Source organism: Solenopsis invicta, chromosome 4, assembly GCF_016802725.1.
Source record: "Solenopsis invicta isolate M01_SB chromosome 4, UNIL_Sinv_3.0, whole genome shotgun sequence".
Taxonomy (NCBI): Eukaryota; Metazoa; Arthropoda; class Insecta; order Hymenoptera; family Formicidae; genus Solenopsis; species Solenopsis invicta.
This window is the reverse complement of record NC_052667.1, coordinates 1769944-1792837: the sequence shown is the minus strand read 5'-3', so window position 1 is coordinate 1792837 and position 22894 is coordinate 1769944. Positions and strand designations below refer to the sequence as shown.

The window sequence follows — 22894 nt, the reverse complement described above, 5'->3', positions numbered from 1 at the left end:
TTGCTGTATATTAAAAATATTTTTATTATGTAACATTACATTCTGCATATGTAAGCAATTATTTAGCAATTATGTTTCCTTGTTCTTTTTAGCTCTTTTTGCCCTTGTTGGACCATCAGGCTTGATTATATCAGAATACATTCTTTTTAATTCAGGCACTAAATCAGCTGTTTTCTCATAGGTCTTCAGATCTGAAAAAGAAGTATAAATTTATAAATGTATATATATTTATTTCCTTTTTGTCCAAGTACAATAACTAAATTTTTTACTCTTTGTATGTGTCTCTTTTGATCAATTACTGTAACTGATATTACTTACATGATTGCTCAATTGAATCGATCGGCAGAGGGCCAGGTTTCTTGTCCAGAGCCAATCTCTCTACTATTTGTATTTGACACTCCAATTTATAGGATCTAAACATGGACGGATGGTAATTCATGTCGAGTCGATCAATCGTTTTTTTCCACAGCTTAACTTCTTTGTCGCTTACATGATTCTCATAATATAATAATGCTTCACTCTTGTCTCCTATGTTTCCTAAGATAAAATTAAGCTCGGTAAGAAACATTTTAAGTCTCTTTTCAATCGCGTAATACAATTAATGCGTTAAATTTAATTAAGATGTACCCTGGTATGCAATTTTCGATAGATAAAAACCACCCAGTTCGACATTCGGAATCATGTAGCAGAGGGTAGTTTGAGTGTTCACCCGCAATGTTAATGCGCACACTATCATTCTTCCTTTAGCGGCACATTTATTTAATAAAGCGCTGAAGAACAGTAGATTGTCTATGAGAAGAAAAATGAAGATTACAGTTTGACATTACATAGTAAATCGAATGTTATCTCGCGCATTAAATTTTCGTCTTATATGCGTTACCTTTACGAGTGCTACCATAATCCGCTCTGACAAAGTACTTCCGTTTAACGTGGTATCTGAAAAGATCGTCGGGTATAGGCTTCACACCGATTACCTTGATGGCTGGTGAGTGTATATGCCTTATACGGAAGAGCTCCCTTTGCGTGAAACGCAGCTTTTTACCACCGATCAATTCCTTACTTTCCAAGTTAACATCCTCTGGTATCACAAGATCAAGTTCCTCGCTATCACTGTCCTCCTACAACAAATCAAGTAAATTGGATATAAAAAATAAAAATCCAAGATATTTTATCATACAGATGTATGATATAAACAAATTGTTGATTACGCTACTCAAGAAATATACACACCTCATCATACAAACCTTCACCCTTGAAATATGTTGATCTTGACAAAACTTGATTAGTCGCTTTGCTTAGCGGTTTCGTTTGCAGGCATCTACGTTTTCTGTAAATGATACTTGTGTTTTTACTCGTACAAATATTTAATAACATTATAAAAATGTAATAGTGTTCTTATTAATGTAAAAACTTACCTGCCTAGAGTACGCACAACCAAATCAATCTCCAGACCATCGTACATCTGTAAGCTTAAGCGTCCAATATTTTTAGACGGTGCTTTAATCTGTTGCACCAGATCCACCAGCGATGTCATTCTGTAAACGTCCACGTCTGTCTTTCTCGATAGTATCTCTAAATCTTTGTAGAACTGATTGGGCACCCAACTCTTTCCCAAACCAATCACATACAATTTAATGTCCAAGTCTTTCAAGTCCTTCGCCTTGTTCATGATGCGATACTTTTCATCTTCCGAGAATTCAGGGCTATGACAAGTGATCAAAACTACCCTGCGTTTGGTGAGGACTGTTTTTATCTTCACGAAGATATCCATGCAGTATGTCAATGCATTGTAAAGGGGGTAAGAATCCTTGGACTCACATTTCATGCTCTGATAATCCTTCAGGTTATTCTTAGCTGTGAAAATTATTAGAAAATTGTAAGAAAGCTGTGTGGCTCATATCATGTTTTTAGAGCGCGTTATGTTTGCTATCAATTATAATTTGTACTTGCTTAGTTTTCTGATTTTTTGTAAATCATCCAGAGTGACAATTCTCAGTTCATGCAAAATTTGAATATTCTTCCATGCTAAGTTCACATCGCTTTCCTCGGTACCAAATAATACTACACCCATCCAATCTTTCATACTCCATGCTAGTTTTTGCCGAAGAATTTGTTTATATAGCTGAAAAGATAATTAATGACAATCATTTACATGCAACTTATTAAACAAACCATGTAATGTTATAACCAACCTTGAAAAACTTTTGAATATGACTGAGTTTGCTTTCAAGTTCTATCTCAAACATTTTTTGTGTAGTATCAACAAGAAACAATGTGGCTTCTCTTACTCCATACCATTGGCTCACTTGCGAGTCTTCCTCCTCATCCATATTGTAATTTTGTACATTGAGCGCCATTTCTATTATCAATTTGTTATCAATTTTACAATTATTATATAAATAATATATCTCAAGTAAATAATGTAGATGACTTATGAATATTTTTAATTTGTCTAAAAGACACCTTGAAATTCAAGGATGTTTTACAACTATAAAACATCTAAACATATTAAATAAAATACTGCTATAAATTTGTGTAATTATATTTATAACAAATGTTAATAATATATATAATTATAATTACAAAATTACGTCACAATATACAAAATAAATATTTTATATAAAACATTTGTATAATTATAATAAAATATACTGCAATGTTGATTTTTATTCGTAACACTTGATATTTTTTAGTATTAATTCGCAAATTAATAAGAATATTACTTACATCTGAATAAATTAAAATGTCGACGTTATTCTTCTTCTTATAGTTATTGACACCCAAATGTCGACGTTACGAAGGCTAAAATTCTGTGAATCTCTAACTTACGAAAATACACAGTTTTATTTATCATCACCTGCCACCATGCTGTTTTTTAGGGTGTGCTCACATAGGAACTGCGGAACGTTTGTGATTGGTAGCGGCAGAGAGGAACCTCTCTGGGCTCTCTGGCGGAATAAAACCGCTACTAATCACGAACGTTCTACCATTCTGCATTCCATGTAAGCGCACCCTAACAGCTAATTTACTCACAACTACCAACATTAAAAAACTAATATTCCCTATAATATCACTTGTGACGTGTCTATTTGCGGACAAAAAAATCAACTAAAATGTTTCTGATGATTTTCAGAATAGAATATTTAATAGAGTTAATATTTCATAGAAATTTATTTTACAATTTATATAATCGCTTGGCCCGAGCCAAACAATAAAAACATTATACAGCCTAATGCGTCAATAACAGCTATAAATAGAAAAACGGCAGGCCAGCTGTGTGTCACATGTAAAATGTGCCCGGAAAAATATACACCGAGAAAACCTGAAAAAAATAGAAAAAATGAATAGCTGCTTATGCGAATATTTTTACATTAATTACTACATACCAGGTATCGCACCAACAGTATTCATCAAACCAAATACGCTGCCAGAGTGCTTTGGTGCAAGATCCGAGGGATTTACAGCGATAGCATTATTGTGGAAGCCTGAGCCACCGATAATTAATGCGAGACAAAATACTGCATTTTGAAAACTGTCCACTTTCACTACAAGAAACACATACACGCTATAAATTACCATACAGGATTATATACTTATAAGTCTTGGTTGTCAAACATTATATTTACCTAAGAATAACAAACTTCCAATTTCGATGACAAAACAAATTGTCTGAATTGTTTTGCGTGTCACAGTCACAGAATAGCCGGCTTTAATGATTTCTTCTGACAAAGCTTTCCCCAAGAATGTACAAGGTAGCATCGATAGCCATGGCACCATATTTACAACCCAACCCTATTAAAATTATTCGACATGATGTAGCAAGAAAAAATGACTACATTATTTCATTATTACACATTATTTAGCTATTTAATTTTTTCTTAGCTACAAATTTGAAATATTTTCTTATTATCTTTGTTGTAGAACAATTTTTACAACTTTTACTTTCCACATAGATATTTTTCTTTCTAGGCAATAATATTGAATAAAAGTTAAATAACAAAATTACCTTAACTTCAGGAAACGTGTCATGGAAATATGTAGGCATCCACGAAAGTAATACAAAGAAACAATTATTTTGGCAAGCATGTCCAATAACACAGGACCTGAAAATTATAATTAAACAATCACAAGAACTGATGAAATATTCAATTTATAAAACTATATATATTTATATTTATAAAATCTTATGATCGTATCTTGTAATGATACAATTTTTACAATTAATTCAGAACTTTTGTGTAAGCTAAAGTATATGTGCGTAATTTAAACTCTCATTATTTTTGAGCACAATCATGAATCTAAAAAAATCAATAAAATATTAAGAAAACATAATTGATAAAGAAATTGTGCTAAATTTCCAAGAATTTTCCACATTTCCAAAAATTACGATACCGAGAATTGTTAATTTTTAATTGTGAAAAAATCTTAAAAATCAATAAAATATCAGAAAAATTTAATAAAAATGCTTGTGACTAATTAATTATAAAGATTTCTGTTTGTACTTCCAAAGTATTACATTTCATGCATCATAATTACCAGAAAGGAGGCTGTGACAATAATTTGGACCAAGGCAAAGTATAGCCAGTAGTCGACTTGGTAGAAGCTGCTTTTTCCTTAAAAGGCAGCGAGTGATAGCTTAATAAAGCTGTCCATGCCAAACTCATGCCCCCTATATATGTAAATTAGTAAGCATCACGAAAGTATCTCATTTCTGCTTGAAAACAAAATTTACAAAGAAATGTGTTCAACTATTAAATTATTCTTATGTGACACGTTCTAAAATTATCTTTTATCTATAAATTTAATTTGATGTCGATTTACATAAGCTACATAGTACCTAACACTCGAAAAACAATCATCCAGTTATAATTCTCCAGAAGGTACGAGCCTAAAGACCCAGTGAGTAGAGTGCCCAGAGCAGATCCCGACGTTAATAAGCTAAAGAAAGAGGCTCTTTCCGCCTCGTGCAAGCGTTGACTGATCAAGCTAATCATGCTAGGAAAATGCATTCCTGTAAGTGACAGATGTTGTATTAGCTTCCAATGCTTTCGATACAGCTGCGTGACTTTTGAAAGTTACCTTGGAACGCTCCGTTTATCATTCTCACCACTGCAACGAGCAATACAGAAGTTCCGTCCCCAGAAAAAAAATCTATGATTTCTGGCATGAAGAAGGTTGTCATTGACCAACCGAGGGCAGATATCCACAGTACTCTCTGCCCACCAATCTTGTCGCTAATATAGCCACTGGCTACTTGCGTCAATGTGTATCCCCAGAAGAAGCTTGATAATATTATGCCTGAATCGGATTTTGACCAATTCTTTTCCTGACTGACAATAGGTATCAATAAGGGGACAGACGTGCGCGTGGCATATATCAGGCAAGTGCCACACAGCAATGACAGAAACCATTTCTGTCTTTCCCTCCTGAATAAAGAAACTTCTTATATTCTGATTTTGACAATGCTAATTATAATAGCAATTACAAGAGAAAGAGCAACTTTGACCAAACTTTGATTAATTTAATTGACAAAATTATTCAAAACAATATGTTTAATATAGGTTGTTATCTTTAATCTAATTTATTTTTCCATATATTATTAAATAGTAAAAAATAGATAATTCTATAAAAATAATACAAAATATCAAAACAAGACAGGTATTGCTTGATAAGTTAATTATTTTTTAAATTAATCGGAGTTTGATCTTCATAAATATTCATTGATAAATAAATGGGGATTAGCGATTCCTTTTGGAAAATTTATGAGAGATCAGTGTGTCCTCAATTATACCTCGACCAGGAAGTGGTCCTGTCATCACACGAAGTATCCAATGATATTTGTAGCTGCATCGTTCATGGACTCGCTTAGCTCGTTGACTTTGATTTCTACGTTAGAGCTCTTAGAGCATCGGCTCTCGTTCCGCCGGAGCACGCCATGATTTTCACGTGCATGTTTAGTTTTGTTGACATGCGACCGATCTGTCAAAATCCGTACACGTCAACATTAACCTCCGCGTGTCTTCATTTTCATTCGGGAGCTTCCGACGCGGCTTACGAGAGCGCTGTCACAGTTTACGTTCGATCGAGATAGACGTATTACGTCTGTGATGAAAAAAAAGAATTCGGTTCAGGATGATTTTCGGAGCAAACGTCGATTTGCTCCGATTTGAATCCATCGCAAAGTAAAGATTTTTTTAGACTCGATTTTTGGCCTAACAAAGATTTTGGCTCTGTTCCGATTCAAACGTTCATTTTGTCGTAGCCACATAAAATATGAACAAACGAATATAAATAAAATAAATATGAGATAAAAATAAACATGTATATAGCCCGAGAGATTATATTTTATCGAAACGCGATGAGAGCTTCGCATTAGATTAGATTTTCTACGTGTTGCTTTATGCAAATCCGCCTGGACAGACCCTTGACATTTATATCGATAAGCGAAGAGGCAGGAGGAAGGGGAATAGACGAAATAAGAAAACACTAGCACATATGTATACGATGCAATAAAATGTGATTGAATAGCGACATCGCTCGGATAAACATCAACCTTTCCCGATTTGGATAAATATCTATTTTCTAGGAAACACTATGTGCAAGAGTTAAATACATTTATTTATTCCTTTGATTGCTAGTTTCGAATTGCGCAGTGCACGTCATGATATGCGTGAAGTGTTCGGCGGCGTTTAAGAATTGCTTTGAAGAACTTTGAACACTCGACAATAATGGCAGAGGTAAATTAAATTTAGTCATATTTTTTTTACTTCTCGGAAGTGTCGCTTATTACTAACATTTGCCTCGTATTCTACAGCATTAAAGTATTTCACTCTGTTTTGCGTTCTGCTAGTTTAGGATGAATGACCAAAGATCATTTTGTTTCAGACACAGAGTGATTGTATATACAATTCAATAATCATGTATTGTAAGTAATGTCTGCGTTGTGCAACATCTTGCTGATGTTTCGTCATGTTATCTACTTAATCGTTCGTTGTCCTGAAAGAAAAACTAAGGACAGATTGTATTTTCTAGATGAAGAACGGGCTAAAAAGTGTCAGATGTTTCTACATCATCCCAGCGTTCGTATGTGCATCCACAAATTCAAGGAGCAACTCAACCACAATCCATTTTTCCAAGTGGCCGTCTTCATCGCGATAGCGTCGCTATTGACACCAATTTTCTTATTCATTGTGTTTGCTATTGTCAGCGCTGTGTTTATATTTATTGGTTTTGTGATGGTTCAAGGTAAGTACATTTCCATTCTTGACTGCAGAGCTGCCGTTGTTAAAATTTTAAGCGAGCATATATTGTTTTCAGTGACAGTATTGGCTATTGGTGCGAGTATTTTAAGCTGCGTACTTTTTTGCATCGCAAGTACTATTATAATGATAGGGTTATTTATCCTTTTTGTCTATTGCACATTATATTATACAAATCACGCGTTTAATCTTTTAGTCTCTTAAATTTGAGTTGTGTATAAATCACTTTTCATTTCTACTAAAACCTTAGTTGTGTATAAAGACTGTTATATTTTTAAGAATAAAAAGTTCATCGTAATGTATCAATAAGAATAAAAAAAAAAGAATTAAAATTTCAAAAATGTTTATCATGAATTATTTAGTATAAAGTGTAAAATATAATCAAAAATTAAAAACTATATACATTTTTTTATTTTGATATAATATTTACATTAACTGGAATATTCAATTAAAGATTCTCATCTTTAATTTCATCCTTGCTCACAGATGAATATATTTCATGCCACAGTGAGTCGATTAATTTGCCATTAATCTCTTCATTTTCATAACAAAAGTGATGAATATAGTCAAGTTTATTTGAGACATCTGTGTTAAGAGTTAAGGGTCATGAATGTGCTTATCTGTTTACTTGTAGACAAAAAAAAGTGGCTAACAGTGAAATGCAAAATTACACTTAACATATCTTTTTAGCTACATCTATACATCACAAGTTACATGTATGAATATAAAAAAAGGATACAGCCTTTAATGCTGTGCTTTGAAGCTTCATAATCCCATTGTATCCTTATCAAATCCTTGTACAATTTCAACTTTTTCCTAGAAAACGATAACTCTGATAAAAAAAAACAATACATTAATGTGCAATGCCAATACGTACTTTCCTTGCTCCAGTAATTGCTGATCTTGAAAATTTGGCTTAGCAGCCTTCAAGCTGTTAAGGTTTTTTTCCAACTGTTTGATCTCTTGCAAAAGCTTCTTCTTTTCTGCTTCCAGCTCTTCCTGTCGAAAAATAATATTTTGCAGTGGAGGACTATCCAAAACGTATAGAAAAAGTAAAAGTATGTTACACTTACTAGACAATCCTTCTCTTTCAACAACTCAACGTTGCTTTGCTCTAAAGTTTGAGTCTCTGTGTTCAGGGTTTCTTTTATAGCAGCCAATTTTGACATTAATTCCTTAATTTTAGTTTCATTCTCTGAAAATATAAAAGTATACAAATATAAAGATACAACCATTGCCCTATAATTTCATAAGAAGTTTAAGCAACTAACGCTATAATTTATAGGCTCTTTCTAGATTTATTTCTTTCCAAATTAAATCATTTTACATAGGAATAATAAGATTTACCATTGAATTGTTGATCCTGACTCCTTTTGATTTCGTCCACATCTTCCACCTTAGATAGCAGCAATTGTCTAAGCGTCAACGCATCTTTGTTCACGAGTTCCGTTTTCAACGAATCTATGTCCTCCATAGTTTAATCTAGCATTAAAATTAATTCATCACGCGATTATTCCGTCAAAACACGAAATCTCGGATGTTTGTCGACTTCACATTTACGTTACGTCAATTTACGTTATAAATTCGAATCTCCAACGACTCCAACAGGGTCGACAATACACAGGTTTGTTTCGTTAGCTGATTCTTTTACACCATTTGTCCTTTCTCTCTTTCTTTCCAGCGTCTGAATTGTGTTTCTATTTCGTTTTAAGTGCAGAAAACACAATGTGGTGCAGCTACTGAGAACAAATTTTACACCTTTACGTCTAAAGTTGGATACTATCGAATGTGTCCTCTCTAGATACTCATGTTTCGTGTTTAGTTGAAAGTGGTTGAAAGTTTAAAATCGTATTCTTTTGACAGTTGATTTAATACAAACGGTCCGTTAATTTCATCAGCAAATGTATAGTGATAAGTTGAAGTGGCAAGTTCCACTTCATAACAAGTTTATAAAGAGATAGGGTTCAGCCGGTTCAGCATTCTCTCTAAGGGCCTATCCGCAATACGAGTTTGCAGATTCAAGTAAGGAGAGAGAAGTATAGACTTTTACATAACAAACAAGAGAATCAAGGCCGTTTCACCATTTTTGATTAGCTTGAGTTTGTGGACCGACCTTCAATCGATCATTTCTCTTTTCAGGATAAAAATGATGAAGAAATCCGATTGGTTAATTGTCATCTGCAAAGGAGCATTTTTCAGCAAGAAACATGGAAACGCAATTCAGTACAGTATCATTTCATCCTTGTTTAATCTTGGACAAACATCAAAGATAAAATGATTCATGTGTTACACTGTGTCAAATTGTTGGAAAATATCTAAACGTCTGCTCCGTTCTAACCGTCTGAAGTTGTGCGTGGAAAAATAAAATTATAGGCCAATCGCGCGTCTTAAGTGAAGTCTGCCGCGTATGCCGCATCGATCGATCGATCTCCCCCACGCTCGTGTGAACAGGCCTGCATGTCCTCCTCTCGGAAAGGGGCGCTCTCTCACTCGCGCTCTCACCAGCTCTCACTCGCGAACGTGCACGCCTGCACGCCCGTCGTCGCTTAGTGGAGGTTAGCGGCGGGGAGAAGAGTCCACTTCCAAAAGCGTGCATCTCCTGTCACAGCGGGAGGGAGCAAGAATTAGTCCGCGAGTTCCGCTCGTACGCGCGTGTAATACACAGTGGAGAGGTGCGCGGCGTAGGATTCGCCAGAGGTATCGACTACTTCGTCGTGATGTATCGATAATTCGCGTGATCAACAAGAAAGCCACCGTTCTTCGACGAAATCCGATTGAAAACGAGATGAAATCGCGCACGAGATGGACGAGTCTATAAGGGAGAGAGAGAGAGAGAGAGAGAGAGAGGAAAAGAGAAAAAACAAAAGAAGAGAGCGATAGATAGAGACCGGTGCAGCAATGCCACGCGGAGGGTGGCTGTTCGAATCGGCGGGGTGCGCGTTCCCAAATAAGGTGTTTTTTCTCTCCTGAACGTCTCGCGGGAGATCCTCGCGCGGTTTTTTCCGCATACTCGCTCACGTTTCCTGCGATTCGTATTTTCGCAAATACGTGTGGCGCGGAAATACAAATCTCGCTCTCCATTAGTTTTCTTTTGTTTTTTTTCCTTTCAACTTTGTTGGACGTGGTGACTAACGCACCTTGAAAGTGCGTTCCGGCGCGTAAGATAGCGCGTCGTGATAACGCGGTTGGATAACGATAACCGCAGACCGGCCTTATCGCGGGTCCGCCAAGTTCCGTGCAGTTTTGCTGCAGTTTGCTGCTCAGGCGAAGGAACGGAAGAAAAAAAAAGCAGCAGAAGGACAAATACATCTCTAAATCGTGAAGAGATGCAGAATTTGTTTCGCTTTTCTAATTTATCGCTCCGTACTGTAACGTTGTCTCTGATCTCACGGAGCTACTCACTCTCGCACGTCACGAGTAGGTCAAGATGAGAATGACACATATGCGGGCCGTGTATTATTTCGAATCATTCGTGAATCACGATCCTCCGCGCGCGCTCATACTCTCTCTCTCTCTCTCGCTCTCGCTCTCACTCTCGCTCTCGCTCGGGCGCGGCCGCACTCGCGCGACCTCGTCTATTTCGGTGAATCGAAATCATTTTTCGATGCACCATGTAAGGAGCGCGGGAAGCGCTCTCTTTCTCTCTCCGTCTCTCTCGATCTCTCTCTTTCTCTCTTCTCGTGTCCGCACGCCGCAATAATCGGTAAAGCTGTTCATTACGCATGCTGCGGCCGTCGCGCCGAACACGTAGATGTACACGGCGGAAGGCGACCGAGCATTCGAAATACATTCTTATTGCGGTCGTATTCGTTTGTGTATGAGGGAGCAGAGAGAGAAAGAGAGAAAAAGAAAGAAAGATAAATGGGGAGAGTGGGGAATCTATTTATAAAGAGCGGGGATGTTTCACGCGACGCCCACGCCCGTGCCGCGGACGCGTGTGTATACCACGATAATTTATTAAAATAATCGCGGATAGACACACAAGAAGAACCGGCACACGTCGGAGACCGCTCCACCTCACGCGTCGCGCATTTCTTCCTTTCTCTTTCTGTCTCACACGTCGCGTCCGCTTCGCTGATTGCAGAGCAGGTGCAGATATGTCTTTCCGCGTGGTGCGCACCAGCAAGTTCCGCCACGTGTACGGAACTCCTCTGAAGCGCGAGCAATGCTACGATAATATCAGGGTGTCCAAGTCGTCGTGGGATTCGACGTTCTGCGCCGTCAATCCCAAGTTTCTCGCCATCATCGTGGAGTCTGCGGGTGGCGGTGCCTTCATCGTCCTACCGCACAATAAGGTGAGATTTCTTTTTTCTTTTCTTTCTCTCCTCTCTTTTACATTTCTACCTGTCCTAATTTCCTCGCCGAGTTTCTCTCGTTTCATTGGCTACGCAACTGGATCGGCATGTCGTGTGCATATATATTATTACACAGTAGCACAGTAGTAATGACATAGCTTTCCAAATGACAGTTTGTGATGTACATTTCAAGTTTCTTGCTCTCACCCATAATTGGTAGCTGATCTCTGTTGTAAAACATTTGTAGGTAGGAAGAATATCGGCGGACTATCCTTTAGTAGGTGGACACAAGGGACCTGTATTAGATATTGCGTGGTGTCCTCATAATGACAATGTCATAGCCTCTGGCTCTGAGGATTGTGTTGTCAAAGTATGGCAAATACCCGATGGAGGTATTTCCAGGACGTTGACCGAATCAATAGTAGACTTGCAGCTGCACCAACGCAGAGTCGGTCTAGTGCTATGGCATCCCACTGCATTAAACGTATTGCTCACAGCTGGCTCGGACAATCTCGTTATCATTTGGAACGTTGGCACGGGAGAGGCTTTGATGCGCATCGAATGTCATCCAGATGTAGTTTATTCCGCATGCTGGAACTGGGACGGATCTCGTTTAGTCACTACATGCAAAGATAAAAAAATTAGAATTCTGGATCCGAGGTCAGGAGAGATATTAGAGGAAGCTATAGCACATGAAGGTAGCAAAGCGACTCGTGCCATCTTTCTTAGGTACGTACTCTACATATTACATTTTATTCTTCACATTTGATCGCTTCTTTTTATTGCTATATATTATTCACATATATTTTTATTTATGTATAAAAAAATTGGATTGATGCAACAAAAGAAGAAAACAGATATTTTGAAAAAAAATATAGATTGAATTCTCAAAACTGAATTCTAATTTATTAAATATTAAAGTAAGTAAAGGAGATGTGATTTTGCTGGAAATAGTATATTTATTTATAATTGCATCAATCTCATTTCACAAATACAACATATCCGTGCAAACATATTACAATACTCAAATCACTTTTTGAAATGTATAAATGCATTATTAACATGAAAATGACAAAACATTTTTTTCACAATCTCTCTAACGTCTTTACATATACATGATATGAATTCAGAATGCTACATTGCCAATACTTGAATATTGAAATAACCAATTTTTATGGCTATGATTTTGTAAGAGGAAGAGTGAATTCAACTAACGAGTGAATTTGCATGAGAGAGTGTGGATGTAGATAAATACCAAACAAAAAGGAATGTGTGAATAATATTGTACAAAGTTGTAACTTCTTTATTCTTTTTATATTAGGTGTTGAAAAAGTTTAATTAAAGAGCCTTCACAAGAAAACAAATGTAAAAAATGTAAAATATGTATCTGTAAAACGTAATCATCAAATGGTATACATCCACCTTTTTACACAAATATAAATAATAATTCATTATACATAATCTATGTTGGTAGAATTGTTTAGAGATGTTTTTTTTAGATATAGCCACAATATTGGAACTCTTCCTTTCCATGTTGTTGTTCCCTTTCTGCCTTTTTTTGAGAGATATTTTCGACTAATAACTTGACGTGACTATATATATTTGCGTCGACATACACATAGTACTTTTCGTGCTTCTTTCCGCGATTGTTTTATAAGACAAACATGTTATGCATTCGTAAAAGTACACTTATTTTTATCACCTTGTATTTCCGGTTTGTGTAGTGCAAGATTCTGTAATTTTTAATGGAAAGATCGCCAGACTGAATTTTCGACATGACGAAGATGCCAACTTAATATATACGAATATCAAGATGTGTGTGCTCTGTAATTCTCCATAAATATTGCAGTAAGTATTGTGCACCAAGTTATTAATTCAAATTGTAAATGTTAGAATGCTTAAATAATTGTAAGTTACAAAAACAAATATATATATTTTATTTTTTGTAGAGATGTCTTTGTAAAACAATATTATGATAATTGTTGTTTTTTACTTATGAAAGAAAGGATGTACAAAATTTGTACTTGCATTAGTTTATGCAAGCAAGTATTGTACAGTTTGTGTATAGTAATTGTGATATTTTCTATATTGTAGTATGTGTCTTGTTTATGGTAAAACAACGCTTTCGAGTGTTATAAAAGATTGTTCTATATATAACGAGGTGGTAACAAGGTGGATGTAGTAAAAAAGTTTTGATGATTAATGTAAATTCTGTATGTAAATATGATAATAAGATATTACAAAGTAATGCAATGTGAATATATATTACAATATGTCTATGTATATATATGTGTGTATAAACAATTAACACACTAGATAATAAAAAGCTACCGCATTAGATATTGGTGAAATTTTTGCGATATATTGTGTATATTGATTAAGTTATTTGTACTGTGTTTTCAGGGGTGGCCTGATCTTTACGACGGGTTTTAGTAAAATGTCGGAAAGGCAATATTCATTACGAGCTCCTGACATGTTGGGCGAGCCCATAGTTATGGTAGAACTAGATACGAGCAATGGAGTTATGTTCCCCTTGTATGATCCCGATACAAATTTAGTATATTTATGTGGCAAGGGCGATTCTGTGATCCGATACTTTGAAATTACGCCCGAACCGCCATTCGTTCATTACATCAATACTTTTCAAACTCCCGATCCTCAACGGGGTATAGGAATGATGCCAAAACGGGGCTGTGACGTTAATAGCTGTGAAATAACCAGATTCTATCGATTAAATAACTCGGGCTTTTGTCAAGTAGTATCTATGACGGTGCCAAGAAAGGTAAAAAAGCATTATTTCACTTTTTGAAACTGTAAAACAAGAGAATTGTTTCAAGAAGTAACGTTTGTTTCGTTGATGTTTCAGTCCGAACTCTTCCAAGAAGACTTGTATCCTGATACTCCTGGTGACACTGCCGCGATTTCTGCGGAAGAATGGCAAGCCGGTACTGATGCAGAACCAGTGTTAATATCTCTCAGGGACGGCTATCAACCAACCGCTTCTAAGAACGAGCTTAAAGTACAAAAGAAATCTAATATATTGAGTAAAGGTGCCAAGGTTGCATCTAATGCACAAAACGCCACGGATATTTCGCCGGGAGTTTGCGTATGTATCCAGAAATATTCGATCATTTTTTTTTCATCGCGAATAAAAACTAAACTCCACGATTGTAGGAGGAATTATTGAAGGAGTGTAGAGAAGAGATAAGAAAATTAAAGGCAGTGATCGTGAAGCACGAGGGCAGGATACGAGTACTGGAGTCGGCGGTCGCTCTTCAAATGAAGGAAGAAGAGAGGAAAGAAAGGAAGGAGAAATCAGCTTCTCCTGATGGCAAGGAAACGCTTGCTTCTGATGAAGTATAGAAATTTCCGGAAATTTCTGTTCCCGACGACCGAAGTCTCCGGCGCGACGTTGTACTTCTAACAAAAATATTTTTGATTAGAATCACTAATGTCTTCTAATAAGAATGATCGTATATTTTGATATAACACCTTGTGTAAATAGTAGGTTTTAGCGACGCCATGTGTCCCTGACTCTGCAACGATCTTTGCTATTTATTGTACATCCATTCATCGTACATTCTCTGCATTTGTATTATGTTTACATGTTTTACTATTCTATATATATATTATATATTTTACAGGCGTTACAGCCATACATGACAATGTATGTCCCTAGAGTTAAGTTTTCGATCGATATAACACATCCAGCGTACGAGACTTTTATGTATATGAACCTTTGTACGAATGATAATTTGTGACATACGCGAGTGCCTAACTTGTACAGATATTTGCTGTTAAATAACAAAGAGTATTATTTTGTTTCAATGCGTGATTTATACTTGTGCGAGCCTCAGAGCAGTTAACTTGATCAGTAATTTAACTGGCAAAACTCAAGTAAAATTCTAGCTATATAATATTCCTTATCTTCAACTTTTTCATATATAAAAAAAATTCTATATTAATATACAATATGAAATAAGTGTGAATTAATCGTCGATTAAGTTGATCAGGGTTTAATCGAAGCCTTCCTTACATTCTTTTCTACCAATGTAAACTTTAACTTTTTTTTTAATCAGAACTAAAAAAAATAAAAAAATGTTAAACCGAGTTCAAAATTAATCTATTTTGAGTTCTAATTGATCAACGCGATTCGAATTGATAGGAGTATGTCCGCAGATCGCTAACGAAGAGATCTCTGCAAGAAAATCTGCGGCCGATACGACAGTTCGATAACCGACACTCTGCCGGTCAACATCGGAAACATCACTTATTTCGACGATCGCCGTCGAGTTATTTCTCAGTTCTCAGCGCTCGCCGCTCAGTCAGCTCAGTCAACATCAGTCATCGGTCGTGGGTGGTGGGTGTTTGCAGGTGTTTGTTACTGGCGTGAATACCTGGTGGTCATTGAAGGATAATGCTCCACGCGAAATCCTAGTGTCAAACTACCTGTTCGGTGTAAGAGCGAAAGTCACGTCCCTTTAACTCAGTGAGTATGTCGCCTACGGGAAACCGGCTTTTGGTTTAGACTCCGATTTCCCGATTGACCCGTAATCTCGACGTTGGCTAATAACGATATCATTCGTTATCCGACGTGATGCGTGAGCATTCGTCTTCGAACATCTTGGCAAGCGAATCCTCTCAAGAGACTCGAGACAGTTGATTTGCATTCGTTTCACTGGTGGTCCAGTGATGACGACGTTGAATCGCGAGGAGCCTCGGGACAAAAGATTGAATAACGCATATAAGATAAATAATGTACGCATAATAATTGAAGGACATTTCAATGTACTTGGCACGGACGCGCGTCTGTCGAGTTTTGCTTGTGCTATTTTAGCTGTAACCTTGCGACATCACATTGTAGTCTCGCGTTATGTAGTACACTCATCTCAAGGCGGTTGTCTCGCGAGATCACCTTTCTCGAGCGCGATGCCGGCGAGTTTGACCGTTATCGATTTCAAGGGTCTTGGTAGAAAAAGTCTTTTGTAATAACGTATCTTGTGACGTAAATCATATCTAGCTCCTTTTTCTCTTTTTTCTCAGGTCTGTATGATTCACACTTCATAGAGATATTTAAAGATCGAGATAGCGTTACGTTAGACGACGACTCACAGTAGTAGATACCCGGATTTCTGTTGCACGCACCGGTTACATGATTATACCGCCGTTTATCTGGTTTATCAGTCGCATCCGCATGGGTGTAACGCCGAATGTCACTTGCGTAATCCCACGTGTTTCGGGCTCTTATCAAGGTCGTCGAGCGGAACATTAGTCGCCGTGATAATAACTATAATAATGAGCCTCAGCCTTGCGTCCATCGTGGTACATTTCACGACACGATGCACAATCTTTAAATTATTTATAGACTGTGTCTGTTGAACGCGCAGCGTACAATAACGTACAAAATGTCCTAGTTTATGCCTTTCTTGTTTTCAATATTTATAGTTCATTGTTTTGATATTTTTTATGAATTATTTCTCAACAATTGTATTTTAAAATTTTTTATATCATTATTATCTTTTTTTAAAAAATTGGTCTAAATTACAAAGACCAGAACATTAAAATGTTAAAATATTAAGATTTTTAAATATTCGAAGTAAAGATCAATATATTCCGTTATTAGTTTTTTATACAGAGAAAAGTTATTTGCTCCAAATATTTAACTAGAAAATTGTTAATTTATGCAAATTTTATTCTTTAAATCTCTTCTCCATTTGTATATTTTTTAATTGTATAAATTATATATTATATAATATACAGATACAGATTTTATAATCTAGATTTTGATGATTTATATATTTTATAATTTTATCATTATGCTCTTCTCTTGATTTCAGATTTTCAGGAAAATTGAGGAGCTCGTGACAGACGATGGCGTCGCTCAGGTTGTTTGTAGCTGGAGCGAGTGCCATAGGTGCTGGTACTCTTACTTCATACTTCCTTACTTCATACTTCCTTTTATCAGATACCACGGTCAGTGCGACGTGATAGCATAATGAGATGAATGACGCTGAGATTCTTCAAAAATCCTGCATGCACATGCACTTGATATTATTGTGTTACATAACGCCATGTGTCTCATTAGATCTATCAACTTGATATGATTAATCACATGTATGCATATATCTATATATATTTGTGGCTCGATTGTAGGTACACGCTGAGGTCAAGGGAAAACCAAGACCACCTCGAAGAACGTTGCCGACTCGAGAAGATCAAGTGAAGGTTTTGAAATCGCAGGACTATGATGTGTTGATAATCGGTGGTGGTGCGACAGGAGCAGGATGTGCACTGGATGCTTGCACAAGAGGTACAATTATTATAGATTGTCTTTTGTTCATACAAAATATTTTCCGTATCTTTTTTTCGAAGGTCTGAAAACTGCGTTAGTCGAAGCTGACGACTTTGCATCGGGCACGTCGTCTCGGAGCACGAAGTTAATTCATGGCGGCGTACGATACCTGCAGAAAGCGATCATGCAGGTGGACATCGAGCAATACAAAATGGTAAAAGAGGCCCTTCACGAACGTGCATCGATGCTGGAAAGCGCACCTCATCTGGCGCATCCGTTGCCTATTATGCTACCGGTTTACACGTACGTTTATGCATTAACAAAGCATAAATTTCTTTTTCACGCATATTTCTAATATTTTCTTTAGATGGTGGCAAATTCCTTATTATTGGTTCGGCATTAAGATGTACGATTTGGTAGCGGGTAGTAAAACGGTCAAATCCTCGTATTACTTAAGTAAATCGAACGCTCTGGAACTTTTTCCGATGCTGAAAGGCGACAAATTGAGGGGAGCTATTGTATATTACGATGGTAGTTATCTTATTATTTTTTCTTATAATTTGTACATAGCTAAACTGTCTTTTGAATAAACGTGCTATTGGCATAATACAGGTCAACAAGACGATGCTAGGATGAATTTGGCGGTCGCTCTAACAGCCTCGAGACACGGGGCGACAGTCGTAAATCATGTTAAAGTAGTCAACTTATTGAAAGGTCTCGACAGGGTAGGTATTCGCGAATATACATGAAGATATGAGAATGTATTATAAAAATATTTCTTTCCTTGTTCTTGAAAAGGATGGCAAACGAGTCCTTGTGGGAGCTCACCTCAGAGATGAGCTTACGGGAGAAGAGTGGGACGTAAAGGCTAAGGCAATAATTAATGCGACCGGCCCCTTCACAGATCATATTAGAAAGATGGACGATCAAAATGTCGCGTCTATCTGCTGCCCATCTTCCGGCGTTCACATAGTATTGCCAGGATATTACAGGTAAAAAGAATAATCGCTAACATCAATAACATATTGTTTAATTCGTTATAATTTGTACACCGGTTGCTTATTTCATGACATTTTCAGTCCTGACCAAATGGGTCTACTTGATCCAGCGACGAGTGACGGCCGAGTAATTTTCTTTTTGCCATGGCAAAAGCAAACAATCGCAGGAACAACTGATCTACCCTGCGAGGTAACGCACAATCCTCGGCCCACGGAAGACGAGATTATGTTCATTCTGCAGGAAGTGAAGAACTACTTGAACCCAGACGTTGAGGTTCGCCGTGGTGACGTTCTCTCTGCCTGGAGCGGTATCAGGCCGCTCGTTTCTGATCCAAATAAACCGAACACGCAATCGCTCGCTAGGAATCATATTGTGCACGTTAGTCCTACGAATCTTATCACGATAGCAGGCGGCAAATGGACGACTTACCGAGCGATGGCTCAAGAAACCATTGACGCAGCTATAAAAGGTCAGGGGAGTTAATCGAGCGATCATTAAAAATCTGTGCTTAAGTGTGTGCCTTTTTCCGCTCTATATATTCTTGCACTTGTCTTATTTTTATAATGTAAAACGTTATAAAAAACTTATTAATGTTTGTTTAAAGCTTGCAACCTAGAACCAGAAAGACCCTGCCAGACTGATGGCTTTCTTCTGGAAGGTGCTCAGGGCTGGAGCCCTACGATGTACATTAGATTGGTGCAGGATTTCGGTTTAGAATGCGAGGTCGCGCAACATTTGTCCAAGAGTTATGGCGATCGAGCATTTGCCGTAGCTAAAATGGCCTCGCTTACGGGAAAACGATGGCCTATTATTGGAAAAAAGATTCACCCAGAATTTCCGTACATCGACGCTGAAGTAATTGTCTCTTCAAATTGTTTAAAATTTCGATCGATCAATTGAGTTTTCCCGTAAAATATACTAAATATGTATTTCAGATACGTTATGGTGTGCGGGAGTACGCTAGAACCGCGATTGACATGATCGCGCGTCGATTGCGACTCGCTTTCCTCAATGTTCAAGCGGCTCAAGAGGCATTGCCAGGCATCATAGATATCATGGCCGAGGAGTTGCACTGGTCGGCGGAGGAGAAGAAGAAGCAGCAACGCGAGGCCAGCGAGTTTCTCGCTCATGAGATGGGTCAGATGGTGAACCGTGCTTCTCGCGACAAGATTCCCATTAATCTTAGCAAGGACGAAGTTCAACTCTACATCAAGCGCTTCCGTATTATAGACAAGGATAAAAAAGGATACGTATCTATCAATGACATTAGGCGAGGACTGAAGGTTTGTACATCTGTTGTATATACATTTCGGTATTTTTTCGATATCTTTGATATTTTTGATCATTTCTGATCTCTTTGATTATTATCGAGATCTATTAACCGCCGATACGCAGGTATTAGGTATACACATGAACCAGGACGAGATGCATAGCTTGTTGAATGAAATTGATGTCGCTTACAATGGCCAAATGGAATTACAAGACTATCTACAGGTAAACTATCAAATATATATTTAACGTACATTCTTTCTCTTCGCAGCTCTTTGGGGATAAGGAAGTACCGGGCGATGAACTTCATGAAATTCTGCGCGAAATTGACACCAATATGAACGGTCAAGTTGAATTGGATGAATATCTTCAGGTCTGTGACATTGCGCATTATGCACACAGTCACAGTCGGATTTCTTTTCTTATTCTTTTTTCTGTCTTTTGTTATTCTTTTGTGCAGTGAAATAGTTCTTTTTAGAATATTTTTGTTTGTTTTTACATGATGATTTTACACTAATCTTTGATAACTTCTAAACCGATAAATTAGCAATTAGAGTATTTAGCAATTTATTACATTGTTCCTTTTTTTTATTTTTTATTTTTTTTGTACGCTTGTATTGCATGCATTGTGATATCATTTAAAGTTATTTTATATGATTTGTTTGGAGATTTTTTAACATATTCTTTACATCATTTTATCTCTTGCTACATGTGTATACATAATAAACATGTATTATTTTTATATATAGATGATGTCAGCTATTAAGTCTGGCCACGTGGCATACTCACGTTTCGCACGGATGGCTGAAATGGAAGAAGCGCAGCACGAAAAAGACATGCTCAAGAAACAAATAAGCGTCGAGAGATCAGGTGGTGGACTATAAGAAAATTCATCTCCACTGCAGAATTTTTGAATATTTTAATCTAACATTTTAATTGGACAGGTTTTACTTTCACATTTTAAAGAATTTCAATTTATTCGATCGACTGTATCGTCGAAACAAAAGAATCAAACGACGTCTTGCAAAGTAAAACTCTATTTCGAACAATAATTAAAAATATATTAATCTACAAATATTTCATATCGAACAATTCATAATCATCAAGTTTTTGTACGTACATCTATCGTGGAGATTTTTATCGATTAGTAAAACCAATTGTAAAATCAATTTTTATTTACGCATAGGATTTCTCTCTTCACGATTTGACGTGCGCTGTATATAACATTTATGTTATGTACAAAATACGGAACGTATCTTTGTTTGTTCTATTTGTATATATAATCAATATTGATACATCACTGCTATAATTCTATTGTTGTCTACTCTCGTTAAGAGTGTACTTTATAGAAAATATTGGAACTTACCATCCTAAATCGTCTCAACATAGTATTTATAGCATTACAATTGTATATTATGTATTATTTAACTTTAAAGAGAGTAAATCGCTCTCTTTCTCGTCAAAACGTTAATCTACAAAATTGTGAATATAGCGTTGCTGTAAGATATGCTTTGACTACATCATTTTAAAGAAATTTTGTCGTCTGGTCTTTGAAACTGAGCCGGTAATGGGGCGAACTATACACTATCATCTTTGTATCAAATACTAATGTACAAACTAAAGATATATCATGAGAATGTCATTTAATTTATTATAACTGTAACATGACACAGTAACAAGCATATTGCCTTGTAATTTATTTCATCATCATCGTATCAATAAAACCGAAAAACGAGTAATTTGTAGTAGTTTCTCCAATTTTTTTATCAATTGGTGACGTGCTACAAATTATATCACAAATCGACATTCATTGGTCTGCGTGTTTAACGTAAGACGTATCGAGGAAAGTTTCTCGATAATTTTATCGTCACGATGATCGAGAAAAAAAGTCTGTAGAGAGTTTTTAATAGATTCTTTGAGGGAAAGAAGAGGGGGAGTGTCAATTTGTTCAAGGATGTTAAATCTTTGCGTAACAAAGCGAAGGGAGGAATGGAACGCTCCAAGAAGAAACGTTTTTTTTCTCATAATTTTTCTGACAGTAAGGAGCGCTTTAACTCGTTATTATTAACGCGCTTATTATTAGCGAAGAATCGCGTTCCCGACACACGCCACGCGAGTAGTTGCTCACGGTCGGTATACGCTAGGTGAAAGGTGGGAGAACGCGGAAGGCTAGAGAAAGTAGGAGGGTACGCGTGGTTTAAGCCCCCTTTAATAGGGTGGGCGTCTGCCGAAGTGTTCTCACGTACGCCCCTGCCGTACGACGCCCCGGCCAGCTGCCGGAAATTGGACTGGCGGGCGACGCCGGCCGAGCGGTCGCGCGTACCAGAGCCGACCAATCGCCGAGCCCGTGCCATCGTGGCGACGGAAACAGCGACGTTGCCGTCTCCTGCACCGCCCATTCACGCTTCGCGTCGGCGAGTATGTGCACTCCGCGCTCTCCGTTCTCTGTAGGACGACATTTGTTAGTGTTCGTTGTTCCATTTCCACACGATAGACGATTAAACGGAACGCGCGCGGTGGGCGGTATATCGGGCGTGCACGTGCCAGTGTATCCGTTTAACGGGCGCGCGTATAAGCGATAAGCTCCTCTCCGTTTGTTTCGTCCCTCGCGTAGCGAGTGTCTTCCGCGCGTCCTGCGATTCGCAGGACGCAAGTTTGAGACAGGTGCGATACGTTCGTCGAAAGCGGAACGCTGGTTGCGGCGCGTGCTACGCGAGTCCTACGAATACAGTACGACACATCGCAAAGCGAGCCGCGAATCGCCCAGCTGCGGAGCAACG

The 22894-nt window shown here is 37.3% G+C and overlaps 7 protein-coding genes across 10 annotated transcripts; 4 read left to right on the top strand and 3 right to left on the bottom strand.

Moving 5' to 3' along the window:
• Positions 1–2895, bottom strand: LOC105195727 (ATP-dependent DNA helicase 2 subunit 1). Its single transcript, XM_011161286.3, has 9 exons — positions 2728–2895; positions 2193–2359; positions 1951–2122; positions 1416–1854; positions 1231–1327; positions 881–1118; positions 628–789; positions 319–537; positions 1–191 (listed from the first exon to the last, which is right to left on the bottom strand). The coding sequence occupies exons 2-9, from the start codon at positions 2355–2357 to the stop codon at positions 70–72; spliced, it is 1614 nt and encodes a 537-aa protein (XP_011159588.1). The 5' UTR covers positions 2358–2359; positions 2728–2895; the 3' UTR covers positions 1–69.
• A 257-nt stretch (positions 2896–3152) lies between these two features.
• Positions 3153–6109, bottom strand: LOC105195729 (solute carrier family 17 member 9). The gene is made up of 8 exons (XM_011161288.3): positions 5792–6109; positions 5080–5426; positions 4838–5011; positions 4537–4669; positions 4007–4103; positions 3627–3792; positions 3387–3545; positions 3153–3322 (listed from the first exon to the last, which is right to left on the bottom strand). The coding sequence occupies exons 1-8, from the start codon at positions 5848–5850 to the stop codon at positions 3183–3185; spliced, it is 1275 nt and encodes a 424-aa protein (XP_011159590.1). The 5' UTR covers positions 5851–6109; the 3' UTR covers positions 3153–3182.
• A 379-nt stretch (positions 6110–6488) lies between these two features.
• Positions 6489–7600, top strand: LOC105195728. The gene is made up of 4 exons (XM_011161287.3): positions 6489–6737; positions 6886–6925; positions 7033–7245; positions 7318–7600. The coding sequence occupies exons 1-4, from the start codon at positions 6729–6731 to the stop codon at positions 7461–7463; spliced, it is 408 nt and encodes a 135-aa protein (XP_011159589.1). The 5' UTR covers positions 6489–6728; the 3' UTR covers positions 7464–7600.
• Positions 7601–7647: 47 nt separating this feature from the next.
• On the bottom strand, positions 7648–9617 carry LOC105195730. Its single transcript, XM_011161289.3, has 5 exons — positions 8607–9617; positions 8333–8454; positions 8137–8258; positions 7999–8075; positions 7648–7844 (listed from the first exon to the last, which is right to left on the bottom strand). Exons 1-5 carry the CDS (start codon positions 8731–8733, stop codon positions 7708–7710), a joined length of 585 nt encoding a protein of 194 aa, XP_011159591.1. The 5' UTR covers positions 8734–9617; the 3' UTR covers positions 7648–7707.
• Positions 9618–9767: 150 nt separating this feature from the next.
• LOC105195731 (coronin-1C-A) lies at positions 9768–15382 on the top strand. Of its 2 annotated transcripts, none has more exons than XM_011161290.3 (6): positions 9768–9956; positions 11344–11554; positions 11802–12283; positions 13958–14336; positions 14421–14660; positions 14729–15382. In XM_011161290.3, exons 2-6 carry the CDS (start codon positions 11357–11359, stop codon positions 14915–14917), a joined length of 1488 nt encoding a protein of 495 aa, XP_011159592.1. In that variant the 5' UTR covers positions 9768–9956; positions 11344–11356; the 3' UTR covers positions 14918–15382. The 2 variants fall into 2 exon arrangements, with proteins under 2 accessions (XP_011159592.1, XP_011159593.1); XM_011161291.3 differs by having other exon boundaries at positions 9820–9956; positions 11349–11554.
• A 485-nt stretch (positions 15383–15867) lies between these two features.
• Positions 15868–21853, top strand: LOC105195732 (glycerol-3-phosphate dehydrogenase, mitochondrial). Of its 3 annotated transcripts, none has more exons than XM_011161293.3 (12): positions 15868–16043; positions 17392–17527; positions 17708–17864; positions 17927–18149; positions 18214–18377; positions 18459–18571; positions 18645–18838; positions 18926–19314; positions 19450–19700; positions 19781–20128; positions 20241–20339; positions 20864–21853. In XM_011161293.3, exons 2-12 carry the CDS (start codon positions 17426–17428, stop codon positions 20996–20998), a joined length of 2175 nt encoding a protein of 724 aa, XP_011159595.2. In that variant the 5' UTR covers positions 15868–16043; positions 17392–17425; the 3' UTR covers positions 20999–21853. The 3 variants fall into 3 exon arrangements, with proteins under 3 accessions (XP_011159595.2, XP_011159594.2, XP_039304471.1); XM_011161292.3 differs by lacking the exon at positions 20241–20339 and adding an exon at positions 20386–20487 and having other exon boundaries at positions 15870–16043; XM_039448537.1 differs by lacking the exons at positions 15868–16043; positions 20241–20339 and adding exons at positions 16458–16597; positions 20386–20487.
• On the top strand, positions 16050–16874 carry LOC120357622. Its single transcript, XM_039448541.1, has 2 exons — positions 16050–16523; positions 16598–16874. Exons 1-2 carry the CDS (start codon positions 16247–16249, stop codon positions 16669–16671), a joined length of 351 nt encoding a protein of 116 aa, XP_039304475.1. The 5' UTR covers positions 16050–16246; the 3' UTR covers positions 16672–16874.
• Positions 21854–22894: the final 1041 nt, after the last annotated feature.